This window comes from Prosopis cineraria, unplaced genomic scaffold (genome assembly GCF_029017545.1).
Source record: "Prosopis cineraria cultivar Desert tree isolate PC_DT_omini unplaced genomic scaffold, ASM2901754v1 PC11, whole genome shotgun sequence".
NCBI classification, from domain to species: Eukaryota; Viridiplantae; Streptophyta; class Magnoliopsida; order Fabales; family Fabaceae; genus Prosopis; species Prosopis cineraria.
The window spans coordinates 4,319,324-4,344,685 of NW_026555342.1; the positions used below are offsets into that span (position 1 = coordinate 4,319,324).

Genomic DNA, 25,362 nt, shown 5'->3' on the forward strand with positions numbered 1-25,362 from the left:
TTATTCCAAAAAATTTAAAAATTGAGAAAATAGTTAAAATTAAATTACTTTTTTCAATTTAAAACACACATATCAAAATTTTTAGAAATTGTTTTGTTTGCAAAATGATGAATTATTTTTAATTAATTTCTCTTTAAAAAAATATTTTCATTAACAACTTTTAAACCCGAACTACATGAACTTTGATCCCCATCACAGGATATATAGGTCTCAGAGTCAAATTCTGAGTCAAGTCCTCCGTCATAAATAAATAAATATTTTTCACTTAATTCTTATCATTTTTTAAAACACATGAATGTAAAAAGGATAACTAAAATGATTATAAAATAATATTAATAGAGCACAGCAAACTTTAGGTAACTGTTCTGACAAACGGGTGTTGTGGGATATCTAACACCTTCCCCACACTCAACTAATTCCCGAATCTATTTTTTGATTTCACAGACTATCTTTATCCTCCATTGATCGGTTTTCGAAATTTATCTCAAAATCTTGGTGGCGACTCCTCATTCCAACCGATTCTCGCCCGAAGGCCGGGACCTCTGAGCACCGTTCGCGCTGCATTTTTTCGGGTGCAACACCTATACTTTATTTTATTTTAATCAAACCCCTATAATTGGATTAATTAAATATACTAGTACTTGAAAGTTAAAATTACTAAGAAATATTGAATTTTTTAAAACAAAAAGACTTTTAAAATTTATAGAAAATTTGATCTAATACTTTGAGCCAAAAAGTTTTGATTTAATACAACAATTACATTTTATTAATTTTTATAAAAATTTTATATATATAAAATTTATTTAGAAACCATAACCTAATTAGATAAACTTTAAATTATAAAAATCGTGAAATTAATCCTAAAATTATATAATCTTTTAATAAACATAGAAAAGTCATTAATTTTATTTTTAAAAATAGAAAATTAAAGGATTTTAACAATCTAGGACTAACATATTTAAGCTGATTTGATTAAAATAAAATAAAATATAAATATTTAATTCAAAATCATATAAAATTATAAGGCAACAAAATATTGTCTTTACTATTAAATTTAGATGTCATAAATTCTGGTACTAGTACATTGGTATTTATAATTATAATTTTGTATTTTCGTAGGGCAAGACTTATATATTTACCTTATATATTAAACACACTTTCATCCAATCAAATCAAGACATATAAATTTTAATATGTTAATAATATTAATAACAAAATTTATTATAACATAAAAAATTTATAATAGATACACATGTCGTAATTTAATTATAAACAAGTACCTTGAGTATTTAAAGTTAAGTATATAAATTTTTTCCATTCTCGTAATGCTAAATACTCATATTTAAATGTTCAAATTCATGTTTTTTATTGTCAACCATACCTGACATAAAATTTATAGAATTTGGCATTAAGAGAATAGTATGAATTAACAATTAGCAAATTCAAGTACAAGTATTTACTATTTAATTTTACAACTGTTTTTTTGTTGCCAAAATATTTAATTTTACAACTCAAAAAACTTACATTAACAATTACTATTATAATAATTTATCACTTAATAAAGAAAATTTAGTCATTTCGATTTATTTTATTTTTTGATTGCATATAAGTGTTTCATATTTAAGACATATTTGGATACTAAATACAAGTACTTCTACTAACAGGAGTCGATAAAAACTTGCATGGGCTCACGTCATTTATATATTATCTAATGAAAACATGCTATACGAAATGATAGTAACCATGAATTAATTTATGCCATTGATGATAATTGAGAGAAAGACTAAAAATTAAATAGTCACTTTATTTTAAAAATAAAGTTATTAAGAATAATAACACATAAAATTTTATTTAACTGAACTGATTTAATTTTATTGAATAAAATATGGATAAAATGATACCAAAAATCTAAAAAAAGGGATGATCATTGAACAGGTTAAAGAACTTATTCAAGAATTAATAATCAAAATTGTAGTTGAACTTGATTAAACAGATTAAAACATTGGTTTAACAATTTATTTGTTCAACTGAATAAATTAACCTAAATTTTCATACCATAAATGATATTTCTCATACGTGCAAGAATTTTTCATAGGATTTCAAACATTAGTTTGATGCTTTATGAAAAATTAGCTCATTTTATTAAATCCAAAACGTTGATTTTTTTTTCAACATTTTTAAATGCATAGGAGAATCTTGCTCTTGGATTAATTTCAGAAATTTAAGTTGCTTTGATATAAATAAATTCTCATTTAGATACATTACTTGACAATATTTTAATAAAAAAGTTACATCGGAATATATCCAATGCACGTACGCGGAAATACAGGGAAAACTGAAAAAGGGGGGGGGGATGAGAGAGATTTTGGTGGGAAAAGTATAAGACTTGAATCGAAAACGAAGAAAGGCTATAAAGCAGCGAATGCCCGGCAGAGAAACCTGTGGCTGGAGCCTGCCTTCAAACCCTAAACCTATTTTCATCTCCGAATTTGGGGTATAATCAATCTATGTCCTCTTGCTAATTCTCGCTCTTCTTTTTTCAAGCCGGAATCCTTATTCTTCCCTGTATACTTTGTACCAAATCGTTTGTTTTCCCTCCTGTTATATCGTTTTTTCCCCTTCTCTCTCTCCTGAATTATCATTTCTTCAATGTCAGCGTTCCGTTTATTTTCAATTTTGAATGTTCATTTTCGGGTTGTGGTAGCATTTGTATAGAGTCGGATAATCGGAGTGGAAGGAAGACATTGAGGATCGAATTTCAATTTCTGGCAACTTTTGCTTGTCGATTTCGGAATTTGAATTGATTAGAAACCCTTTTCGTAGATGGTTATCTTCTGACAGAAATTTAGGTGTTTGACGAGCTCGGTGAAAGTCTGAAGCTTTTTCTCATTGCAAACCCGGCGTTTGGGAATCGTGTTCTGGGTTTTTGAAATCGTATTCGGGTAAAATGGCCGGAGAGAGTGGCGGTGTTGGTTCTGGGGATGACTCGGGAACATCGTCCCCGAAGAATAAAATTAAGTTCTTATGCAGCCATGGCGGGAAGATTCTTCCTAGACCCGGCGACGGCGTGCTGAAGTATGTGGGCGGCGAGACACGTGTCATTGCAGTGCCTCGTGACAGCACTTTCTCAGGTATTCATTGTTGATCCTGTTTGTTCCCTTGAAATTATCCTCGTGACAAATCATAATTGCCTTTATCCCCAATTGATTGCCATTTCATAAGCTTCACGATCAATGGCTAGAAATTTTCTAAGCATCCAATAATAATTAGCACGAAAATAGTAGTGGTTTATTTGATCTCTTTCATACTTTGCATAAGAACTAGAAGGACATAAGAGTAAGATTGTTTATGAATTTTTTTGTACTATTTTTTAATGTCATTACCATTATCACTATAATTTAAATTTAAAGTTAATTTATCACCATTAAAAATGGAGATTTCTACGTCCCATGATAGCTTTAGAATTGACCTCACAACTAGTTATTATTAGTGTCAATGATAAAAGGGATTTATGAAAATCAGGATAACGTGCAGCATCAGTCATTATTTGACATTTTGACCCAGAGTTACTACTTTTTATCCTGCGATTGTTAAAGTGTGTGCTCATCATTGCTAAAAAGTTGGTTCGCTTGTTATCTTGAAGACTTGAACATTTTATGGTAATATGAGGATATTTTTGGCATTATGGATCATTTAAATCTTTAAATGTCAGTTTTAATGATATTCTTAAAAGATCATGATGAAAGTTTCAGCAATGAAATAATATTTACCCTTTTCACTTCACATGATTATTTTTTAAAAGTCAGAACTGAAAACATCACTGTTATTGGAGGGTGATTGGATGATTCATTGAACCACTTGAGAGGAATGCCATAATCATGTTAAAGTTAAATTTGTTCATACTACTTGCAGTACTAATATGAAAATCATCACTATCTCCAAGGTTCAGGAAACCTGAACCTAATAGGATGTAATTGCTTATGCATTGTGTTGTCAATATTTCAGACTTTATGAAGAAAGTCACTGCTCTGACGGATGGTGAAATGGTCCTCAAGTACCAACTTGTCCCTGAAGATCTAGATGCCTTGGTCACAGTTAGGTCGGATGCAGATCTCCAGCACATGTTTGATGAGCATGATCGCCATGGAATAGGAGCTCCAATGCTTCGAGCTTTCCTGTTTCCTTCCAAACCACTTGTACTGGAGAACCAGTCATCTTTCACTGAACCGCACCCATCAGAGCAGCGCTACATCGATGCCATCAATGGCATCATCCACATTAACCCCAGGGGAAGACCTTGTTCTATCAGAGTTGTCTCCTCAGCTTGTTCTTCCCCAAAAAAATCAGATTCCCCAGATGGCCATTCTGTAGATGTAACCCCTGAATCATCATTCTTTATCAGCAACCCAAGGTCATCGATGCACAGAGTGCGAAGTTCTCCCAGCTTCAGCAGCCTTACCAACCTCCAAGGCAACCTCCATAGTACTAAGTATGAACGCAGTTGTTATCACCAGCACCACCAGCACCACCCTCATGGCCATCCTTTTGTTAGACTGTCATCAGATCCACAAGCAGTGTTTTGGTTTGGAAGGCCCTCATCAATTTTGTCATTGACGAGGCAAGATAGTGGTAGGGGTAATGGTTTTAACCAGTATTACGCCCCTAACAGAAGCAACAGTAACAAAGGGAATTCAGGCCTCCCCAAAAGTGGAGGAGGACATCTTGATGAATCTTATACACCTGGACATCTTAGGTTTGAGAGATCCAATAGTGCTCCTCGCGCCCCAAGTCCTATATGGGAATAGTGAAATGTGAAGTTTCTGCATGAAACTGGATTGTATTTTTTTATTTTTTATTTTTGTATAGCACTTTATGTAAAGATTTTATATGGTGTCCGTATTCATTGATTGATATATATATATATATATATATATTTTGGAATGAGGTTTTCGAAGACAGAAGGTTGTACTTAAGCCAATTCTTTGCTTACATGAAACATTATAATTAGAATGGCTTCTAAAAGTATTGCAGCGTGAAAAATTGTAAGTTTTGTGATCTTTTTTGGTTTTGGTTTTTCTCCAATTATGCTAATTCATTATGTGGGTTTTAATTTCAAACTGTTTGTAGATTCTTGGTTTTGGTTTTTTTTTTTTCCAATTATGCTAATTCCACATGTGAATTTGTATATAACAAATATCTCATCACACAAAATTGAATTGCTACCTTCAATTATATTTTTAAATATTTTAATAAGCATGCAAACTGATTAATTGATCAAGTGTCTCAAAACTCCCACAATATCGCTATTTTGGACTTCTCACCTCTAGGGTACAAAGTTTGTTAATTTTTAACATGACTTAAGATTTAGGAAGAATCACATTTAAAAACACCTTAAAAAAAATTATTCACAAGCAAAAATTAATATAAAATAAATTATTGATAAAATAAAAATGATTTTTTAATTTTAAAGTTAATAAATTATATAATTTAAAATTTTAATAAATATTATTATCTAATACCGATTTATCAAAACAACCAGACATCTTGATTCCTTCCAATTTCTAACAAACAAGATACAAAATAAAAATTCAATTCAGTCCCCCTTTTTTTTTTTTTAGCGGGACACGAGACAAAAATATCCCAAACTTATGAAGGTAGGAAGGAGAATCAATCCTATCAAAGCAATTGTAACTAATGAACACAAGGCACCACAAATTAGCTCATCCTGATCCAATATTTATTCAAATAAAAATTAAAACTACATCTTGAGCTGTTAATTCTCCCATGACAGCCGATGCATCACCTAACTTCCACCCCCTTTCATATTTACTACTTCTCAAGTCCGAATTGTGTATCAAAAATTGATGTTCATCATATTTATGATTTTAGATGATTTCCCCACTACCGACGCTTCCATGACCATCTAAAAAAATCCCTGTGTAACACATTCATCCACTCTTCATTGACAAAAAATCACTACTAATAAATATTTTTTATATAAAAAAAACTGACATCATTTAACATTGAAAAAAGAAGCTTCGGAAAATCTCTCCAAACCCATTTAAGAGTCGGTAAAGTCTGCATCAATAACATCCCCCTCGGGTCCCTTGCCTTTTGGTTCTGAAGGTCCAGACTCGCCACCAGGGGGTGAAGGCCCTGCTCCTCCTGCAGCTCCAGGCTGGTTGTACAGGGATTGACCAAGTTGCATAACTTCTTGATTGAGGGCAGCCATGGCGTCCTTCATGGCTTGGGTCGAACCACCCGAAATTGCATCTTTAAGCTCCCCGAGTTTAGCTTCAACCTTCTCTTTCACCGCACCTGGAACCTTGTCTCCTAACTCATTCAACTGCTTCTCAGTCTGGTAGACCACAGAATCTGCCTGGTTCTTGGTGTCAATAGCATCCCTCTTCTCTTTGTCCTCCTTTGCAAACCTCTCTGCCTCCTTCACCATCCTATCCACCTGTAATTCATTTACAAGATCATTAAACATCATTAAATCTCCATTTAAAATATTCAAACATAAATAGTGTGTTAAATAAAAGTCCGTGATAATCATTTTCAGCTACCTCGTCATTAGGCAAGGTGCTAGCACCAGTGATGGTAATATCTTGTTTCTTCCCTGTGCCCTTGTCCACGGCAGCAACTGAGAGAATGCCGTTAGCATCAATGTCGAATTTCACCTCAATCTGAGGAACCCCACGAGGTGCAGGAGGGATACCATCCAACCGGAAGCTACCAAGAGATTTGTTGTCCCTAACAAATTCTCTCTCACCCTGCAGAACATTGATCTCTACACTTGTTTGTCCATCAGCAGCTGTTGAGAAGACCTCTGACTTTGAGGTAGGAAGAGTAGTGTTTCGAGGGATAATTTTTGTCATCACACCACCTAGAGTTTCCAGACCCAAGGACAATGGAGTAACATCCAATAGCACAATGTCACTGACATCTCCAGCCAAGACACCAGCCTAAAATAAATCCAAAAGATAACAACACGTTAGTCAATAAATATAATGCACCGTCAACAAAAGCACTGATCAATTTTGACTTTAGATCCCAAGGGAGAGTAACATTAGCCAATAAGTAACACACAATTCAATTGCATCATTAAGCTCCAGGCATGATGCTTAACTTGTCGAGAAGGAAGCAGACAGCCAGAGACACTCAATGAAATCTAAAGATCACCAGTGCATTCTTATGAAATAAAAAATAAAAGAAGAATTGAATAATTACTAATTAGCTATTGAAGAAGCTAAAACCCACCTGAACTGCAGCTCCAAGAGCAACCACTTCATCAGGGTTGACAGAGACATTTGGGTCCTTGCCAGTCATCTTTTTACAAGCTCTTGAACAGCAGGTATACGTGTTGAACCCCCCACCAATATCACCTCATCAATATCCTTGAATGAGAGTTTTGCATCCCTCAATGAATTTTCAACCGGTGTGTTGAGCCTGAAATATAATTGATCCAAGAATTACACCTGATAAGTTCTTTTAATGCAAGATTTTGTCAGCTTAAAAACCATTTGTATTCTTTTAAAACTCAAAAAACACCAATTATAAGGGAAAAACAGAAGAATGAATTCCAGTGTTCATTACCTATCAAGAAGATCTGAACATAATTCCTCAAATTTAGCCCTTGCGAGGGTGGTCTCAATATGCTTAGGTCCTTCAGCTGTGGCAGTTATGAATGGCAAACTGACAAAAACACACAATCACCGTCATTTGGATAAAGCTTCACAAGCACACACCCAATACTCCTGATGTTATAAATCTCAGTTGAAGAATCCATACCTGATATTTGTTTGAGTCAATGACGACAGCTCCATTTTTGCTTTCTCAGCAGTCTCAGTGAGACGCTGAAGAGCTTGTTTGTCTTTCAAAAGATCTATTCCTTCGTCTCTCTTGAAGTCTGAAGCCAGCCAATCGACAATTCTCTACAATCAACATGTGAAAATAGGAGAACAGTCAGTTAAGACATCCAAAGACCAGTCAGGCCCCACTAACAATAGAAAGAACAAGAAAGGAATCCCACCTTATCAAAGTCATCACCACCCAAATGCGTATCTCCAGAGGTAGAAAGAACCTCAAACACTCCATCGCCAACCTCAAGTACTAATATGAAGTCAAATAAACATAATAAGTCCAAATGAAAAATGCAGAAAAGAGTACACACACACACACACACACAGAGAGAAAACAATCTTTCAACATGGATAAGGGTAGGTGGACATGCTCATACTACCTGAGACATCAAAAGTACCACCTCCAAGGTCAAATACCAAGATTGTCTCGTTGTTCTTCCTCTCAAACCCATATGCCAAAGAAGCTGCAGTTGGCTCGTTGATGATACGAAGGACTTCTAATCCCGCAATACGACCAGCATCCTTTGTTGCAGTCCTTTGGGAATCATTGAAGTATGCAGGCACCGTTACCACGGCTTTAGTCACTTTGTCATTCAAAAACTTAGAAGCATCATCCACAAGCTTTCTCAAAACCTATATTAGAAGCGAAGATATTATTATAAACACAGCTTGTGTACAACTATCATATTCGAAACGAACCACCAAGATAATATTATCAGACCAGACCGTTTAATGAGCACAGGGAAGTTCAACAGCTCAGTATAACTAATAAAAAGTCAATAAATTCAACTATTCAGGAAACATAACCGCCACGCATACAGAACGGAAACAAGAAAAAGCCCACAAGCCATAAGCCCTATCATACAATAAGGCTTATACCTGAGCGGAGATTTCTTCAGCTGCGAACTGCTTTCCAATAGCTGGGCACTCAAGCTTCACATTTCCGTTGTCATCTCTCATTACTCTGTATGAAACCTGCTTTGACTCTTCGTCCACTTCAGACATCTTCCTACCGATGAACCTCTTCACCGAGAAGAAAGTGTTCTCTGGATTCACCACCGCCTGGCGCTTGGCAATCTGACCCACAAGCCTGTCTCCGTTCTTGGTATACGCCACCACAGACGGCGTCGTTCTTTGACCCTCGGCGTTGGTGATAATTGTGGGTTTTCCGCCTTCCATAGCAGCGACGGCTGAGTTAGTCGTCCCCAAATCAATACCCACAACTTTCTCATTCACAACTCTCACTGGTCCCACACTATACCTCCTCCTGGTCTTTAGCTTCAGAAATGCAGAACGAGGGAACTCTAAATAAGATGAACTACCTACCCTCTGCCCCAAAAATACTGTTCTGGAATGAGCAGAATTGGCTTCTTCAGTGAACCGGCAAATGATGGAGTACCAAGACCGTGTATTTGAGCACTAGAACAAGCCATAGTGAATTAGTGATTGAATTCAAGTAATATCTGAAAGAATTTGAGGAACCTAATAGTTAAATGCAAAAGAGGCAGAGCTATAAATTGGGACCAACGGTGAAGAGTTGCAGGGAGAAAGGTAGGGATATGAGAGGACGGAAAAACCCTAATCCGAGGAGAACGAGAAGAGAAGGGATAGAGAAGAAGATAGGACTTGGAAGGCGGTTTTATGCGGTGACACGTGGAAGGTTCTAGAATGATCTTCGAGTTACCGTTAGATTGGAGGCCAGAATCTGTCTTGATTTCTCGCCGTTGGATTGAAGCATGCCGGTGGGCGGTGGTGGCTGACGAAAAAATAGAGGTAACTATTTAGCTACATTGCAGCCTCCAGGAACTTGGACCTAGGCTGCGAAATCTTAAAAATCTTAAAATTCTAAAATTTTAAATTAAAAAAATATGTAATGGTAAATTAAAATACACATTTTTTATATCACACTTTTTTGTGTGAGAATAAGATCAAATTCCCTTTAATTAATATCAATTTAAAATTTTATTCTTAAATTTAAAATTTTAAAAATAAATATTAAATATAAACATAATCTAAAATCTTGACTATTTTTAACTAAATACTCTTCCTTGTTTGTAAAAAAAAAAAAAATCTTTCGCTCCTTTTTTAAGTCATTTTTATTAATATCATTAATATCAATGTTAAAAAAATATAAGAAATAAAAGTACATAGAATTCTAAATATACACCTACATAACAATTTAAAAAGTAATGTTATGTTATTTTTTTCTCATGAAGGGTAATTCTAAATATACACCTACATAACGAATTTAAAAATTAATTTTATGTTATTTTTTTCTCATAAAGATAATTTTAAAAATATTATATTATCTAAAAAGCACATCGTAATTTATAAATGAGATCAAATAAATTTTTTAAAATATGATTTATAAATGGGATCAGGAGGAGTAGATTCATATCTTAACGAATAAAATATATAATCTCATGAAAATAAAAAAAAACATAATCTTAAATTTTTTACATAGAAGCCCATCTTAAATTTTTTATATAAAATCCTTATTATGTCATTATGTGATTTTACTGATATTTTAAATCTTAAATTTGAATAAATAAATTATACTTCTCTGTCTCTTGCATAAATATATCTTTTAAAAATATTCTAATAAATAATTTTATCATTATAAAAGATTATTTAGTTAGAGGAAAATTTGGAAAGAACAAAATTAATCAAACACAAGTAACCTTCTAAGTTAGTAATTTTGCGTACACGCACATATAAGCTTTAAGAAATTGGTAACTATTTTTATAGGTGGCTTTGTATTAAAAAAATGACTATTGATACTTTATTCCTATTTTAACCTTTTTTGTAAATAAAGAGATTGAATATAAAAAGAAACATGTTTTTAAAGAGGTACTTTATAATGAATAATTTAGAATGTTTTTACACAAAATAATAACTTAACCTCCTTTTAATTTTTGTAAAATAGTTAAAAAAATGCTCATATATAAGAAAGAATAATAGAAAGGTTTCACAATGATTAAACTAATTTTTTTAGTATACATTCAAGAATTCATTGAAAGTGAATTTAAAAACTTGCTGCCAAGCAGCTTTTAGAATGTTAATGGAATAATACATGTGGCGTATGATGGGTGGATAACAAGTTCACATTGTATTAGTCAATTTTCCATAAACCCCCTGTCAACTTTATTTTATAATCTTATTTCTTAAATGCAAATTACATTTAAAAATGTTATGTGATTTCAAAAAAAAATAATAATGTTATGTCACAGGGAATTATTATTTTTTTTGAAAGAAGAATAATTCTGGATCATGAAGAGATGCTCTGAATTACCAACTTTTTTAAAAATTTGACTAAGAAAATTTATAAAAATTACTTCTTCATATAAAAATTAATTGGCAAAATTTTTGTGATGAATTTCAAATATGGTTATAAAATAATAATAATTTTTTCAATATATCTAACTTTATTTTTTTTTATTCTTATTATTTAATATGTCAAATTTTTTGTTATTTAAAATTTTTATTACATTTTTAAAAATATCTAATATATTAAATTTATATAACAAAAATTACAAATTATTATAAATTAATATCCTTTTTTATAATTGTACATTCAAAAACACTTTTTATTATATATAATTCAAACAACTTTTAATTTATTAAACAAATTTTAAAAAAATAAATATATCCAAATATAAATTTTCTCACAATAATTAACTTTTACTAAACTGAATTTTATTATAAACTTTTAGTTAATTAAAAACCAAACACACAGAGTATCAAACTAAGATATATAATTTTCGAAATAGAACATTGGCCCAAAAAAAATTAAAATAGAATGGGTTCAAGCTATTATAAAATACAATTTGAGAATTAATTAAGGAAGCATTTTAAAAAACCTACTAAGAAGGTATGACCTTGGTCACCTCTCCTCCCTATAATATATTCCATCCAATATTTACATAAGTGCTCTATAGCTATCTCACTTTGTTATAAATGGAGAGAATGACAGAGATCTCACAAGGACTAAGTTCATCTGAAAAATTACATGATATTCAACCATACAAATCACATCTAAGCATCTCCAGGTAGTGGATCCAATGGTAGTGGAGTGTTGGTAGCATTGTGTGTAGTCACTTAGATCTACCTGTAATATGCATTGTTCATATGAATGTTCATAATTAGCTTGACCTACAATTTTCTCTGCATATCAAGCTCACCTAAGAGTTTCTCAATCACTTTCTCATCGCGGTTCATATTTTTGCGGCAGATTCTTTCTGAGGAAGGGCTCTCCAACCGATATCATGGCGGTAGAAGCCTTCTGGCCAATTAATCTGCTCAACAGCTCGGTAAGCGCGATCACAAGCTTCCTGGAGATCAGTTCCTTTGGCTGTGACACCAAGAACACGGCCGCCAGTGGCGATAAATCTGCCCTCCGAATCATAAGTGGTTCCGGCGTGAAATATCTTAACCTGAGGATCGACAAGATCAGCTTCTTCGAGGTTTTGAATCAGAGTTCCTTTCTCATATGGTCCGGGATAACCCTTGCTTGCCATTACCACAACCATGGCAGATCCTGGAGACCAGTTCAATGAAACACCACTTAGCTCTCCTCTGCTAGCTGCAAGCAGAACTTGTGCTAAATCAGACTCCAACCTGACCATCAACACCTGTTCAGAGTTGCAACAAGGGAAAAAGGAGAAATGAAAACTCAATTAGCAAAATGACTTCACAATATACCAATGGTGGTTGGATCAAGTGAAATGAAATTTATTATCATTACACAAGTGTTAGGTTCAAGTTTTGTTTAAAAAAAAAAAAAATCATGCTCGGAAAACTATCTCCATTTAGGAACTTCCAACAAGCACATTTAATTTAGTTGGTAATACTAGATATGAGATTGTGTTTACTTTTCACCTCAAACTAATGACTTTTTCCCTTTGGATGGGGGAGAAAAATAGGGAGGAAGGAAAACTAGGAAAAAAAATCCTTAAAAATAATTAAAAAAAATTCATTTTGATTCTATTTACATGTCACTTCAACATTTTTATCATAACCAAGAAGAATCTTAAACATCATTAACTCTGTGTAAAAATTTAACAAGTTTCCAACTTTAACGTTATTAAGTAAATATACTTTAAAAATAAAATACTCTAACATTTAATAACCTTTCCAACATTTAATAGAGGCAAAAGGTAAAGATGAACACAATAATAATTGACGTACTCTATAAATAGAACCTAAACAAATACTCTCTCTCTTTCTCTCTGCCCTAATAAATAGGAGAGGAGTACTATTTTTAGAAATTTATCTGTCTAGTTTTCTCTCCTTCCTATTTTCTTCCCGTTTTTCCCTCCATCCAAACCAAACATTTATGATAGTGTAATCCATAGAGTAACCTAAAAAACTGTCAGATGTGTGCGTCTTTGGTATCACCTCATATAAGATCAGACGAGATACCAATAAACCGAAAAGAAACATTAGAAAAATCAAGATTTGAAAGCATATGATCAAGATCTCACCAAGCATAAGTATCAAAGATGAATAGCAATGCAATCTGTTAGGAAAGTGCATGAGGAGTTTGTAGTTATAAAATAACATGAGCATGATGAACCATACAATCTAAATTATCAACTGCGCAAACATGAAATCGGTTTGCAATGATTTGCCAATTGCCTGCTATGGTATACCTTTAAGTATTGTGATTGTGATAAATAGAAAATGAAATGCTGCAAAGTGCAATCAAGTATCAGTCAACTGACCTGGCACTCTGGGTCACCAAAGCGCACATTATATTCTATTAGCTTAGGCAAGCCAGACTTTTTTTCAATCATAAGCCCAGCATACAAAACCCCAACAAACTTGCAACCTTCTGCTGCCATTCCTTTTACAGTGGGCATAATAATAGAATCCATTACTATGGACTGAAGTTCTTTGGTTAGCATAGGAGCGGGAGAGTATGCCCCCATGCCACCAGTGTTAGGTCCAGTGTCACCATCACCAACTCGCTTATGGTCTTGAGCAGATTCCAACGGGATTGCATTTTCTCCATCAACCAATGCAAAAAATGAGACCTCTTCTCCTTCAGAAATTCCTCAATAATGACACGACAACCAGCAGAACCGAAGGTACCATTCACCAGCATTGAATCAACAGCTTCATATGCTTCTTCCAGTGTCATGGCAACTGTAACTCCTTTTCCAGCAGCAAGTCCATCTGCTTTAACAACAATGGGTGCTCCTTGCTCTTGAATATATTGCTTAGCAGCAGAGGGGTCTGTAAATGTTTTGTACTGCATTAATTAATTCAGAATTAGTCAGAAGTGATAACTTTCTTCAAGATGACATACAACTAGGCTTAAGATTAATGCACAAAGATATATTCAAATAGGACAAGGGCGGATGTTTAGTTCAAGAGAAAAAAGGGCACAAGAAGGACTAATTATCTATCTAATTGATGAGATTCTGAATGAGTATTCAAACCTTGGCAGTTGGAATTTTATACTTGTCACACAAATGCTTCATGAAATTCTTTGAACCTTCCAAAGCAGCAGCCTCAGAGGATGGGCCAAAAGTTGGGATTCCCGCCTTAACCAGATCGTTCACAAGACCTGAAACAAGTGGAGCTTCAGGTCCCACAACAACAAGTCCTACACCCCATTCACGGCAGAATGAGACTACTGCCGCTGCATTATGAATATCAAGGTCTGAAATACAAGTGGCATTCCCTGAATTGGAAATTCCTGCATTGCCTGGGGCACAAAATACTCCATCACAGGATGTTGATCTTTGCAAGGCATAGCAGAGTGCGTGTTCACGTCCGCCTCCACCAATGACCAGAGCAATAACCCTTTCCTCTTTGGTATGAACAAAATAAGATAAATCAGTAGTGACAGAAGTGAGGAGGCAATACATATAATGGTAATCTTACATCATAAACAAAGAACAAAAAGAAAAGAAGATCTCAATTATAAAAAATGCATGTGCTTTTACTGGCAGTAGGAAGACGGCCTGCAAGGATCCATTCACAATGCAGCCTGAGGACCATTAAAGAGAATGCAAATGTATTTTTGCTCTCAATCATCTCCTAGTTCTAATCTAGTAGGAACTGAGATCCTATATGATAAAAAAGATGGAATTTTATGTGTCCCATCAATTTGTGCATGGAGCAGTCAGAAACCACCATGCACAACAATAAACTCAGTTGATTAATGCAAACTTCAACCAGTAATCTGCCTTAGACTGTAACGGGTAAAACAGCAGAAAAGGAAGGACTCCACTGACCACTTTCAAATTCACTCCTTGTCAAGTATTAAATGATTGAGTTACTGCAAAGCTTACCAGAATCACTTTTACTATCAACGCCAACGAAATCTGATGGTTCTGATGTATTAGCAGCACAATTGCAAACACTATGAAATGACTGAAAGCCACTTCTATGACGTTTATCCCAAAAAAGATTGCCATCGGTAAAGTTAAAACTCAAGGGCTCAACAAAGAGAGCCGAAGCTGAGGACTTCTGAAGAATAAAGGCTTGTCTGAACCCAAATGGCTTAGACACTCCATAAAGAGTGCGTCCATGAAGATTAAAAGAAGCCCCGACATTGAAGACAGTGCAAGACATTCTACTCCCTGTTCCAAAATTGCACGTTTTTGAATTAACAGATTTATCATAAACCTAAATGGCTACTCCTACACAACACACGGACCCAGAAACAATTAAAACATAAAATTTCAAATAACCACCTCATAGAGTTACAGTCATGCTAGCAGCAAGCACTATGAAGATTCGTCCAGTCAATTTAACAAACAACTTTGGCAGAAAGCATAGGAAAGTACATTCCTTTGTGAGCGAGTATAAAGCTATACAAGGATCATTATGTATTCTCAGTAATCAAGACTGTTGTGTAATTCATTCATTCACAAATTTCAGAATACCTAAAGCAAGCCAAACCGGTACACCATTCAGTTCAAAATCACTTAGAAAAAGAAAGGAAAAGAACATACTTGTTCAAACAAAGCGACAGCGGGTGGCTGAGACCGGCGACGGCGCCGCCACTGAGACGACGGAGAGAAGGGAACTTTAGTGCAGTTATTAGCAGGTCAAAACGGAATCTGCTTATAAGGGAACTCACGCACACTGTAAAAGCTCACAAATCGCCACTGGTTTTGAGTGAAATGTTGAGAAAAGGAGACGCGTGGGGATTCGGTGCTTGATTTACGTATCAAAAGGCGGGAATCATAATCTATTCCTTTCAGATTACCAACAAAAAAAGAAAAAATCAATTGTTTCGTGGAACAAAAAGCGGTTATAAAATGGAAATGATCCATGGGAAAGTAATTGGCAATAAACACGCATTAATGACAATTAGGAAACAGAATATTCGATGTCAAGCTTAAGAGTTAAGAGAAAGAGAAGCGACAAACCCAATGGAAAACAACAGAAAATAACATGAATAACCTTACTACTGCTGTTGAAAAATGTAAAACATATTTTTAAAAATTAAATGTTTTAAAATATAATTTTAAAATTTTTTAATGTATAATCATGGCTTTTTTAAATTATCCCAATTAAATAAATTATTTAATATTTATTTTAAGATAAAATACTTTATTTTATAGGGGTAAAATATGAAAAGATAAAGTTAATTTAAAAATAAATAATTATTTTATTAAAATAAAATTTAATTAAAAATATCTTATATTTTTAAATGAAGAGAGTATTAGCCAATTATAATCATTACTTCCTTCGAACCAAAATATAAGGCATGGATAATAAATTTATGGTTCTAAAAAAATATTAATTGAAACTTTAATTTCTTAAATTTTTTATACCTTTTTAATTATATTCATGCCCTATATAAACAGTATTTGCCTTATATAAATAGTATTCATGATAAGAATTATAAGTCATTGGTAATCTAACTCTCATGCTCTCAGCAAGCCTTCTCTTTGTCTTTGGGAACCTTTTTTATTTTTTCTCCATAAAATTTTTCATCCTTCCACATAGACAAGGGGACACATACCCTTCGCCCATATACACACGTGACACGACACACCCTGCCTGCCATAGAGTATAGACATTGGTTCGGAACGAACTTTCTTTCTTTCTTTCTTTCTTTCGCTTTTATTACAATGGCTGTAAGGCAATAAATGCAAGGGCTAATTTGTTGAGAAGGTAATATTTTTTTAATAAAAAATGAGGGGAGTTTCTTTTCATTACTTTTGAAAAGTTTAACAAAGCAAACCCTAAACTCGGAAGAATGTAACAAGACAATCAACCAAAGCAATTTCTCTACTTGATCGTCCTGGAAAGGGGGAGAAAAAAGTGAAAGAAAATTATACAGCTCATATTATATAAGGATTTGAAATTCACTGAGTTATCTGGCTTTACCAATTTTAATGTTTTATGGTACAATAACAATCAATCCAATACCCAAAAAAAAAAAAGTTAAGATAGCAAGGCAATTCTGAAGACAAAGAATGGGTCACATCTTCAAAACGTTCATCAGTTGCCCAAAACCACGGGAGAAAACCAGAAAACAGGAACAGAAGTGTGTTACTATATAAATCCTTATGTCTGCTATACTACTAAAATCATCATTAAAGTGTGTGAAAAATATACAAGAAAACATGGTCTCTTGAGCAAGAATAGAGAACAAGACCCATCCCCATGGCCAATGAATTCGAAAACTGCAATTTTCCATATTATACCCAGGAACTTTTTATGTGGCATTTTCACAGATGCACTGGATATTTTACAGCCTGCTAACAATTGCCACGTGGAAGGGAGGGAAGGAATGACTGAAGTTGCTAGGTGTGCAAAGCCATAAATAAATTCTGCTTGCGAGCATGCTCTGGAATAAGCCGATTGATGACGTCTTGCGGTATACCGGAGAGCTCTGCCAGCACAAACAACAAATGAAGAACATGGAAAAAAAAATGCATATATTCATACAATAATAGATTAATTTCACTTTCCATAAACCTAATTAATTGCTCCATTGAGCTCGTTTCTTGGTGGTTCTTAAAACATAATTTTTCTAACATGACGGAGAACAGATGGAAGGTGTTAAGGTAAATGAATGAACTCTCTCATGAGGTCAATGGAGACAACCTCAAGCACCACTGTTCTAAGATGCCTTGCATCCATATAAGCCTCACCTTTGATAGTATTATAGGTTAGCTGTCACTGTCAAAGCTCAGAGAAGGAGACATAAAAAAGAATGGCAAAAGGGCAGAAAATATGGGACTACTGGTTTAGAAGAAAATACAAAGGGTCAGAACCAGTTGAGGTAAAACTAGGCAGTCATGATGAAAACAAAAGCAAGAGAAGCATTCAGAAAGTGGAGCGGGGGCATAGAAAGAGAGGAGTCGGGAACGATGAAGGGACTCGGAGAGAGAACTTTGAGTCAAGCTTAAGCTCTGGAGGGAGAGAGCCAATCCTCTCGAAAGATTGGCAAACCTGTTATGTTCTAGAGTTTCTGTTCTGTTGAGATTATATTTTGTTTATATTTCGTTTATAAAGTTAATTTATAAAATTTATAAAACTTTGCGATAGGAACCTTTTCCTTTTACTTTCCTCTTTCCTATTTATCGGATCATAGTCTATTGACAACTCGTGTGAATGGTGCAAGCAACTTTTAACATTGTCATTCTGCATAATTCTTTCCAAGAACTACAAGTTCAATATCAGACTGTGATGATCAATCAGGAAGTGTTTGGGCTTACCTGCAGCTTTAAAATTGAAAAGAGGAGGAAGTGGACGGCCATTAGGAAGGCGGGTATTTGGGTCCCTCAATTCATCAAAGAAAGGATGAATGCAAGCTTCCAACTGCAATACAATACAACAATGTTGAGCATCAACTATAATGATAATATTCTAGTTCCAGGGCCACAGCAGAGAAGAGGATAACAAAATGGAAAGGCAAAACTTACAGCAGTGCACCGCAAATTGGGAGAATACTGGAAGAACCTACACACAAGGTCCACTGCTTCAGGGGGTAACCGCTTCTGAAAGACCTGTCAAGTTAGGAAGATATCAGAGTAAATTCCTCATCCAGACGACTCCCCTTTAAAGCAATGTATATTAAGACATGCATAAAATGTTGGGGAAGACTTGCACACGCTCAATAAAGATAGATTGTAATGTATATACATCAAAGAGAGTAATTGACGACAATATTGACACAACCATTGTGCAACTGCAATCACTTTACAACAAAGCAACCTCTAACACGTCTATCAACTAAACACAAAGTGTTCGGTGTTCCATTTTTACATATTTGGAGTGGGAAGTGTCTTTAAGACAATATCTATACTAATCTGGTTATGAGCCCACTTTGATAAAGATTCAATACTAATTCAATCCCATGCCAATCATGTAAATCTGCTGTTTGGAAGACAACGCATACCCAACAAGGATATCAGCTTACTCCTTGATCCTGTTTACTGACCTTGTTCCCCAATATGAGATGCCATTATAGCTTAGCCATATTAGCTTAATCCTCTTCAAGCATGCATCATTTAACAGGAAAAGCAAGCATGATGCCATCAAATGAAACACACCAAAAAATAAGTATTCTAAAAAGCTACAAAGTACAAGCTCAGATAATATTCAGCTCATCTAGGCAAAGAATTAACACGTGGAGTTTTTATTTAAATATTGAATATTCAATGCAGAGAGTAAATTATAGGATGTACTGGCCAGAAAACAAAATTATAGGATGTAGAAAAAAAAAAACGGGGAAGAAGAGGGAGATAATACCTTGTGCCATGGATGAGGTTTAATCTGCGGAAACTTAAATTCAGTATAATTTGGGTTCATGCACTTTATCTCTTCCCTGGTTGGAGTTCCCAAAACCTGAAAGGAATTATCCAGTTAAATTATCATTTTTAGGGGCAACTTTGAGCTATGGTGAACTTCATAATCGCTAATACCAGAAGAACAATAACAAACCAAGAACCCAAATGCCTCTTCAGATACAACATTGGAAATAAATTAAAAGCAAACAAGACAAAATTCTCCTTTCCAACTTTCATGTAGAGAAAACATCAAGATCCCTAGAACCTCCTGATATCTCAAACTAAATTTACTATACTTAAGAGTCTAAGATATAGATAATTAAAATTTTATTGATTCAAATATTACACATTTACAGGATGGTCAAATCCATCTCTTTCATATGGTTAATTAAAGAAAGAATAACCCTCACCTTGATGATTTCAACAAGTTGGTCAACTCCACTTTCTCCAGGAAACAAAGGCTGGAAAACAATTTGAATTTTAGGGAAAAGGACAAGGCCAAAAGATCAAATGGAAATACACACACACACACACACATTTTCATTTGCTTATCAAGTTACCTGTCCAAGAAGTAATTCAGCCATTACACATCCAGTTGACCATATATCTATAGCAGTTGTATACTCAGTGGCACCAAAAATAAGTTCCGGAGCACGATAATATCTTGAACAGATATAAGAAACATTTGGTTCTCCTTTCACCTGATGAAAAAAAAAATATGGATAAAATTTAAGCTGAGAAAACAAAAACTTCCATCATCCATCAACAGGCAGGCTTAATATCTTACCAGCACTTTTGCACTTCCAAAATCACAAATTTTCAGCTGATGTGTATGAGGATTCACCTGATATGAGTGACAGCATTTGATTAGGAGTTCGTGAGGGGGGGGGGGATGCTGCAAGCACAAGCATTAAAAGTTGCATATATGCACAATTCCAACTATCTTTTCTCTAGATGACACAACATAAATTCACAATCATTTCAAGAACACAATGAGGAGAAGGCTCCTAAACAACATACCAAAAGGATACCCCTTTTAAGTAAAGCTCCATCTTATCCTCTCCTCCAATCACTAACAAAGCAACAGAGGAATAAATTTTCTACTAGGTTCTAACATGTGGGTGATGGAAGAACACGGCATATTTAATTACATCAGAAATACCATAAATTCAACAGAGCAGAGTTGTATAGTGGTAATGCCCAGGACATTCTTAGCACTGTTCCTCTCCTTCAATCACTTATATTAGCATGGCACGAGATACAACAACAACAACAAGCCTTTATCCCACTAGGTGGGGTCGGCTACAGGATTGCAAGACGCCATTGTGCTCTATCATTTATTAAGCTTTTAGAAATATTATTAATTAGAGATCAGTTCAACAACTTCCAAGAGTGTTCTCTTAGGCCTTCCTTACCTCCTTAATCGGACTAAGTTATATGTTCCACTCTTCTCACTGGTGCCTCCTTGGTCTTCTTTGTACATGCCCAAACCATCTCAACCGATTTTTACCATTTTTCCTCAATAGGTGCCACCCTCACTTTTCACGTATGTGCTCATTTCGCATTTTATCTTTACGTGTATGTCCGCACATCCATCGTAACATTCTCATCTCTGCTACTCCAACTTTATGCTCTTGCTGTCCCGTTAGAGCCCAGCATTCACTACTATATAACATTGCCGGTCTGATAGCAGTACGGTAAAAATTTCCTTTAAGTTTATTAGGCACCTTACGTCACAAATAACTCCTTTAGCTTTTCTCCAATTAAACCACCCAGCTTGAATTCTATGTGAAATATCTCCACTGATTTCGCCATCATTTTGGATAATGGCTCCCCAAATATCTAAAATTTTTCCACTTGAGGTATAATTGATCTCCCAATTTTACTTCCAAATTATTTTCGAATAGTCCTTATCAAATTAAAAATAAGTTCCGGAGCACGATAATATCTTGAACAGATATAAGAAACATTTGGTTCTCCTTTCACCTGATGAAAAAAAAAATATGGATAAAATTTAAGCTGAGAAAACAAAAACTTCCATCATCCATCAACAGGCAGGCTTAATATCTTACCAGCACTTTTGCACTTCCAAAATCACAAATTTTTCAGCTGATGTGTATGAGGATTCACCTGATATGAGTGACATGCATTTGATTAGGAGTTCGTGAGGGGGGGGGGGATGCTGCAAGCACAAGCATTAAAAGTTGCATATATGCACAATTCCAACTATCTTTTCTCTAGATGACACAACATAAATTCACAATCATTTCAAGAACACAATGAGGAGAAGGCTCCTAAACAACATACCAAAAGGATACCCCTTTTAAGTAAAGCTCCATCTTATCCTCTCCTCCAATCACTAACAAAGCAACAGAGGAATAAATTTTCTACTAGGTTCTAACATGTGGGTGATGGAAGAACACGGCATATTTAATTACATCAGAAATACCATAAATTCAACAGAGCAGAGTTGTATAGTGGTAATGCCCAGGACATTCTTAGCACTGTTCCTCTCCTTCAATCACTTATATTAGCATGGCAGAGATACAAACAGAAAAAAAATAGAGACATCCCTCAGCCATTAGCCCCACTAAATTCAGTTGTTAAAGGGATTGACAATGAGCAATCCTCAGAATGACTGCTTTAAGAACCCAATACTTTCCTAAATATGGTACAAGTTTAAAGGAAAATCCCATGTATCAGTCTCAATAAGAAGGACCCTAAAACAAAACTGCCAGAGCAGGAAGAGTTAAAGGCAAATGTAGAAAATTCAAACAACACCAGCCTCCATAACTTAAAATCTGAAAAATGTGAAACAAGATTAGCGGTGCTCATAAAAATGTGAAATGGTAATCAAAATGGCTATAAAATGTAAACCCGGATCTATGAAACCATTCATTATAAGATAAGATACACTTCAGAAAAAAGTTCAAAGACATCACCAAATGATGAAATCTAATTGCAAAAATCTTTAAAGACAAAAGAAATCAATTAGTTCCTGCACATATATGAGGATGCAGTAAAGCCAAAACATTTCAACATAAATGACAAAGATTCAAATGGATGTCTCACAAGTAGATTCTGAGGGTTTGATGTCACGATGGCAAATTCCAATGCATTATGTATATATGCAAGTGCCTGCAAATCTGCAGCCAAGTTCGGGAAAAACATATCATGAATAAGCAAGAAAAAAAATAACTAGATTTGAAACTGTGCAGAATACATTATTGATTATTAAATTTTTGATTCCGCTCTGTGAAAATATTTTCCAAATGCAAACAACTGCATCTTCAACTATATTTTTCCATTTTTCATAAACCTCTCTCTCTCTCTCTCTCTCTCTCTCTTAAAACCAAAAAGAAAAAAAAAATTCTACATCCTTCCACTGACATCAATTATCACTATACGGATTCTCCTATAAAAAATGTCATGAGAGTTGTTCAAATGAGGCCATCTACGGCTAAGAAACACGATGATAAATAAAAAGATAGGGCTCAGAAGATATTAGATGCCTTTAAGGGACTGATTATATATATTGCAACAATATACTCTTATAGGGCGTTTGCAACTAGATACTTTGGGGAGCGGTAGTGTCTTTCCTGACTTACCTCTATAAAAAGCTAAAGCCTACATACCTGGTAAGTGTAAAGCTTAACATGTATTAAAGGCATTCTCTGGTTCATCCTGCTATAATTCCTTGCAATACGATTTACAGTCAGGAACATATTCAAGAACAAGATTCAAGTAAAGCTCTTCTTGTCAGTCGTTGAAAAGAAATAATGCTTGAGGGCAACAACCCATTTGGATGATCAAGCATTTGCATAATCTGCAACTCCCTATTTTTGTAGCGCTTGTCCTGAAGACCTTTTTAATGGCCACAATCTCTCCAGTTTCTCTGCATTTTGCCTGATAGAAGCATTATTACAAAGAAAAAAGCAAAATCAGAACATGGTAAATTAAAATCATGCATTTTCAAAAATACTGAGGGAGGGAAAACCATGTGCTCTGCCTCACTTGGAAAACAACACCAAAAGAGCCTGTTCCAATCACGTGCTCCGGAATATAATTGACATTCTGTGAACTTAAACAAAACAATTTTAGGGAAGTTATTATGGGTTGAACTGATTTGCATAACCGCAAAGAGTTTCCAGTAACCAAAGAACCAAAAAGGCTTCTCCTTCTCCTTCTCCCCCCCCCCCTCTTTTTACCTGCTTGGATTGGCCATTTCGACCACCAACGCTGGTTCTAATCACTTGTCCTGTTTCAGCACCCACACCATCAATTACGTCAGGCTCACTATCCTGCAACAAAAACAGAAAATAGTTACAGCTCGAAAGTGAAGCAAAAAACATGAGCTGCTCAAAAAATTGAAGTTTAAATAAAAGGCAGTGAATTTCAACTTTAGTGTGCTTTCGAATCAGGTGTCCTCACTGTACATGACTAGAAAAACCTCTCTAATGCCAGCAAGAGATCAATCACACAATATCAAATAGCCATTTGGGAGGGGACCCAAACTCATTTTTGAGTTGAGATACTTGATAGAAAATTTGAAGAAACAAAAATTGAATAAGAGCCAAGTTGAAAGCTACTCACTCTGTCCTCATCATGGTCCACCTTGTCCCTCAACCTCATCTCAAGCATCTCTCTCCCAAGCCCAATCCACCGAACTAGATGACTCTCTGAAACCTTAGCAGACCTGGAACTGCCGACCCCTCCATTTCCAAGGCTTGCAGACGCCATGGCTGACTTACGCAACTATTCCAAATGTCACTATTTGCTACTTCCGAATATTCTGCTCCGGTGCTACCAAATTCCACCAAGACACACTGCCAACCTACAAAAATTTATTAATAAGCCACTCAAATGACGAGGTGAAAAACAAACTGTGATGTCCATGAAAGTTTAAAATACAAGGGAAAAAACGCCCCGAAAAAGTTGATATAAAAACACAAAAGCAGCAATAAAGGAATATTAAATAAAATTTCAAAAAAGAGCAGCTTTTTTCGAGATTATCAGATCTAACCTTTTAAACATTCAAACCTCAAATCAACCCCACTTAACATCAATCAAAGCATAGATTAGACTAAATTCAATCAAGGAAACCCAAAATTCAAAAAATTCACAAATAATATCTATTCTAAGGAAGCACAAACTCACCTGCAAGCTTTCCTGATTCAATATCGAACCACCGCTCTTGCATTTTACCAAAGCTTCCAGTTTCCAAAATATGAATATCTTTTTTGTGCCTGAAACAAAAACAGAGAGCCGATCGAAGAGAGTGAAACTGCTTGCTCGCGATCCTATGAACCGTTAGATATTTCTTTACAATTTTTTTTGTTCCTAGGCCAGAGCTTTTGGGAGCGACAACCTGTTTCTCTACGAACAGTTTCCCGTGAGCTTTCTGTTTGTGTTTCTTTTATGATTATCGTTCTGATACATATCCATTCCGTCTTCGATTCTCTCATACCAACTACACGTATTGGACATGTGGACACAGGACACTGTATTATTATTATTATTATTATTTATTATTATTAAGAAGTTTGGTACGAACACTAGAGCTAATTTATTTCAAGACAGGAGTCCCCCGCCTTGCACCAGTTAAAATAATACAATCGGACAACACTTCTGGTATAAAATAAACTTACGCGTGTCAAATAAATTATCATCAATAAAAATAATATTTATATTAAGTGGAAGAGGAGAGGCAGGCAAGCAAGAGCGCCGTGGCCTCC

General features: G+C 34.8%; 2 protein-coding genes and 2 pseudogenes across 2 annotated transcripts; 1 reads left to right on the forward strand and 3 right to left on the reverse strand.

The window, feature by feature from the left end:
- Positions 1-2,385: 2,385 nt before the first annotated feature.
- LOC129286930 (uncharacterized) lies at positions 2,386-4,975 on the forward strand. Its single transcript, XM_054923034.1, has 3 exons — positions 2,386-2,494; positions 2,824-3,131; positions 4,006-4,975. Exons 2-3 carry the CDS (start codon positions 2,948-2,950, stop codon positions 4,803-4,805), a joined length of 984 nt encoding a protein of 327 aa, XP_054779009.1. The 5' UTR covers positions 2,386-2,494; positions 2,824-2,947; the 3' UTR covers positions 4,806-4,975.
- A 965-nt stretch (positions 4,976-5,940) lies between these two features.
- Positions 5,941-9,469, reverse strand: LOC129285956 (stromal 70 kDa heat shock-related protein, chloroplastic-like). Its single transcript, XM_054921952.1, is given in 10 exon segments — positions 5,941-6,460; positions 6,567-6,965; positions 7,261-7,334; positions 7,337-7,449; positions 7,597-7,695; positions 7,792-7,934; positions 8,033-8,112; positions 8,243-8,495; positions 8,742-9,238; positions 9,241-9,469. Coding segments are annotated over 10 exon segments (2,112 nt in total). The 5' UTR covers positions 9,296-9,469; the 3' UTR covers positions 5,941-6,061.
- A 2,227-nt stretch (positions 9,470-11,696) lies between these two features.
- LOC129285055 (phosphoribosylamine--glycine ligase-like) lies at positions 11,697-16,133 on the reverse strand (annotated as a pseudogene).
- A 1,182-nt stretch (positions 16,134-17,315) lies between these two features.
- LOC129285599 (shaggy-related protein kinase kappa-like) lies at positions 17,316-24,446 on the reverse strand (annotated as a pseudogene).
- Positions 24,447-25,362: the final 916 nt, after the last annotated feature.

Bases quoted from the DNA above. Each gene is read 5' to 3' on its own strand.
- LOC129286930 (XM_054923034.1), top strand. From the start codon at position 2,948: ATGGCCGGAGAGAGTGGCGGTGTTGGTTCTGGGGATGACTCGGGAACA. The intron at 3,132-4,005 runs GTATTCATTGTT...TCAATATTTCAG, and splicing joins TCGTGACAGCACTTTCTCAG to ACTTTATGAAGAAAGTCACT.